Raw genomic sequence first — 2,596 nt, 5'->3', positions numbered from 1 at the left:
TCTGTTACATAAAACGCATAGGGAGAAAAACTGAACTCTGGGCTGTTATCATTTACATCTGACACCTGCACAGTTATAGTTTTGACAGAAGACAGAGGTGGCTGCCCAGCATCTTTGGCTACTAATATGACTTCATAGTGAGATATTGTCTCTCTGTCAAGAGTTGATGTAGTAACTAAAGAGTATGTATTATCTTGTGATGAAGGCATTAATTTAAAGGGTATGTCCTCAGGTATAGAACATGAAACTCTGCCATTTATTTCAGAATCTAAATCAGATACACTTATTAAAGCCACTGTTGTGCCAGGTTTAGAGTCCTCAGGAACAGTTTTTGAAAATGATGTCACTTCTATCTGAGGGGCATTTTCATTTACATCTGCAATTTTTATAGTTACACTTTTATCTGTTGTTAGAGGCACAATCCCTTTGTCTGAGGCTTGAATATCTATCTCATATACATCTTTAACTTCAAAATTCAAAATACCTATTACAGTAATATCTCCAGTAATTGGGTTAACATCAAATACTTTATCATTTACGTTATGTCCTAGTGAATAAACTACTTCACCGTTATGACCTTCGTCTGAATCGGTTGCGTTTACCCTTAATACTGTTGTACCCACAGGCGTGTTTTCATTTAGAATTACGCTGTAAGTATCTTTGGTAAAAACAGGTGCATTGTCATTTATATCTAACACATCTATCTTTATCTCCATAGTTCCAGACTTTGGCGGTCTGCCTCCATCTAAAGCAGTTAATTGCAATTCTATACGTTTTGTAATCTCTCTATCGAGTGGCTTTTGTAAAATCAAAAAGGGAACTTTGCCGTCTCGGTCACGGTCTTTGATGTCAATACGGAAATATTCGGTGTGGCTCAATTTATAAATCTGGACTGAATTGCTGCCACTATCTGGATCGCGCGCCGCCTGAAGTTGGAAACGCGCACCAGGAAGCACCGATTCACCAATCTCTAAGCGCTTTTCATGCTCCGGGAATTTCGGAGCGTGATCATTTACGTCAATTATATCAACAGTCACGTAATGAATCTCGAGTGGATTTTCTAAAGCGATTTTTAGATTGATTAAACACGGGGTGAATCTTTCGCACACCTCCTCTCTGTCTATTTTACCGTTCACATACAACACACCGTCATTTTGGTTGACGATGAACAATGACTCGCCTGAGGTCGAGACGATGCGAAATCCTCGCTCCTTTAATGTTCTGTGATCAATACCCAAATCCTTCGCAATATTTCCCACAACAGCTCCGTCCTTCTGCTCTTCAGAGATCGAGTAGCGTACTTGTGCCAAAACCATTCTCCCAAAAACAAGCGATAGGGCAATGAGGAAGATTTCCACATGACGCTCCAGCCATTGATGAGGTCTTCTTTGTTCCATTTTGACAAAGCACCGATTCCACAATACATTTACAGCGGTACTACAAATGTTAGTTGAACATCCATATGACAGATATCATCTAAACCCCGTGAACTATTAAGATGAAAAGGACAAAAGCACTACGCAAGCCACACCATGAAAATAGATAATGTACGTGTGTAAGTGACTGGGGGGAAAGGGGGAGGAATTCTCGGACGCTGAATCGTACTGTTGGTTTACACTGACACCACGCGATCTTTCCCATTCATCACATTGCTCAGTAAGTTCTATACAAAAATGCTTAATTTAGTTAAGTAGACTATGCGTTCTAATCACTGTGCTAAAAGATGTATAGCCCATATAGGAAATAAAGACAAAGACTGTTGTGTTGCGCAGGACAGAACGCTGCACGGTGGGTTCAGGACCGAGGAGAGCGGCTCAGTCGCTTTTGCACGTGTGCTATAATGCTTGTGACGTTTCTCATTAATCGCCTTAGCAGAGCCTGCGAAAAAACTGAAGTTAAAATAAAAAGCCGCCTGCATCCGTTCATAACTAGTCCATAGTATGCAAAAACATATACGTCAAATGAGTACGACTAATAGTATGGCGTACAATGCTCAGATAACCTAAAACACCAGCTGCAATTTTTGAGGATGCAACAAATGATCCACAATCTACAACGATTTGGATTACTCATAACATCGAGCTAGAAAAAAATATTTTGATTTTTTTTCAATTTTCTACATCCCTTAGTCTGTGAGGGTTAAAATAAATAAATATTACAAATCCTTAAAAAATGAATAATGTTCAGCTGATATGAAACACTGATTTTAGGTCAATGTATTTTCTGTCAGTAACAGACATCCTCTTGCGGTTGGATAAACAAATAAAACTAAATATATTCACCTCTGGCGGAGAAAAAGCTTAAAAAAACAGCGCACAGAGCGGCTTATTTCAAGTGCTACATACAGTTTACATACAAGCTCATAGAGAAATGTTCATATCTTAAATAAATAGGTTAATAATTCAAACATTGGACTACATTAATTACAAAAAATCAGATGACCATGGGCTATATTGGTTAGCGTAAGACCTTTTCTTACCTCTCCAGAATCTCTCCTTCTACGATCTGGTATCACTAGAGTATTCCTATTACTGCCAGGTGCTAGAGTAGAGCCGACACTCATTCTGGGTCCAACTAGCATGTACCGTTTGTCTCC

The 2,596-nt window shown here is 39.1% G+C and overlaps 1 protein-coding gene across 1 annotated transcript in view; it reads right to left on the bottom strand.

The window, feature by feature from the left end:
• Positions 1 to 1,644, bottom strand: part of LOC130551053 (protocadherin gamma-C4-like) — a 3,551-nt gene extending 1,907 nt beyond the window's left edge. Inside the window, exon 1 of the mRNA XM_057328607.1 lies at positions 9 to 1,644. Coding sequence (XP_057184590.1) covers positions 9 to 1,397 — 1,389 coding nt within the window. The 5' untranslated portion in view covers positions 1,398 to 1,644. The remainder of the gene's footprint in view (positions 1 to 8) is intronic.
• Between the last annotated feature and the right edge of the window lie 952 nt (positions 1,645 to 2,596).

The sequence above is a fragment of the Triplophysa rosa genome, unplaced genomic scaffold, assembly GCF_024868665.1.
Source record: "Triplophysa rosa unplaced genomic scaffold, Trosa_1v2 scaffold585, whole genome shotgun sequence".
Classification (NCBI taxonomy): Eukaryota; Metazoa; Chordata; class Actinopteri; order Cypriniformes; family Nemacheilidae; genus Triplophysa; species Triplophysa rosa.
This window is presented reverse-complemented; position numbering and strand designations above follow the sequence as displayed.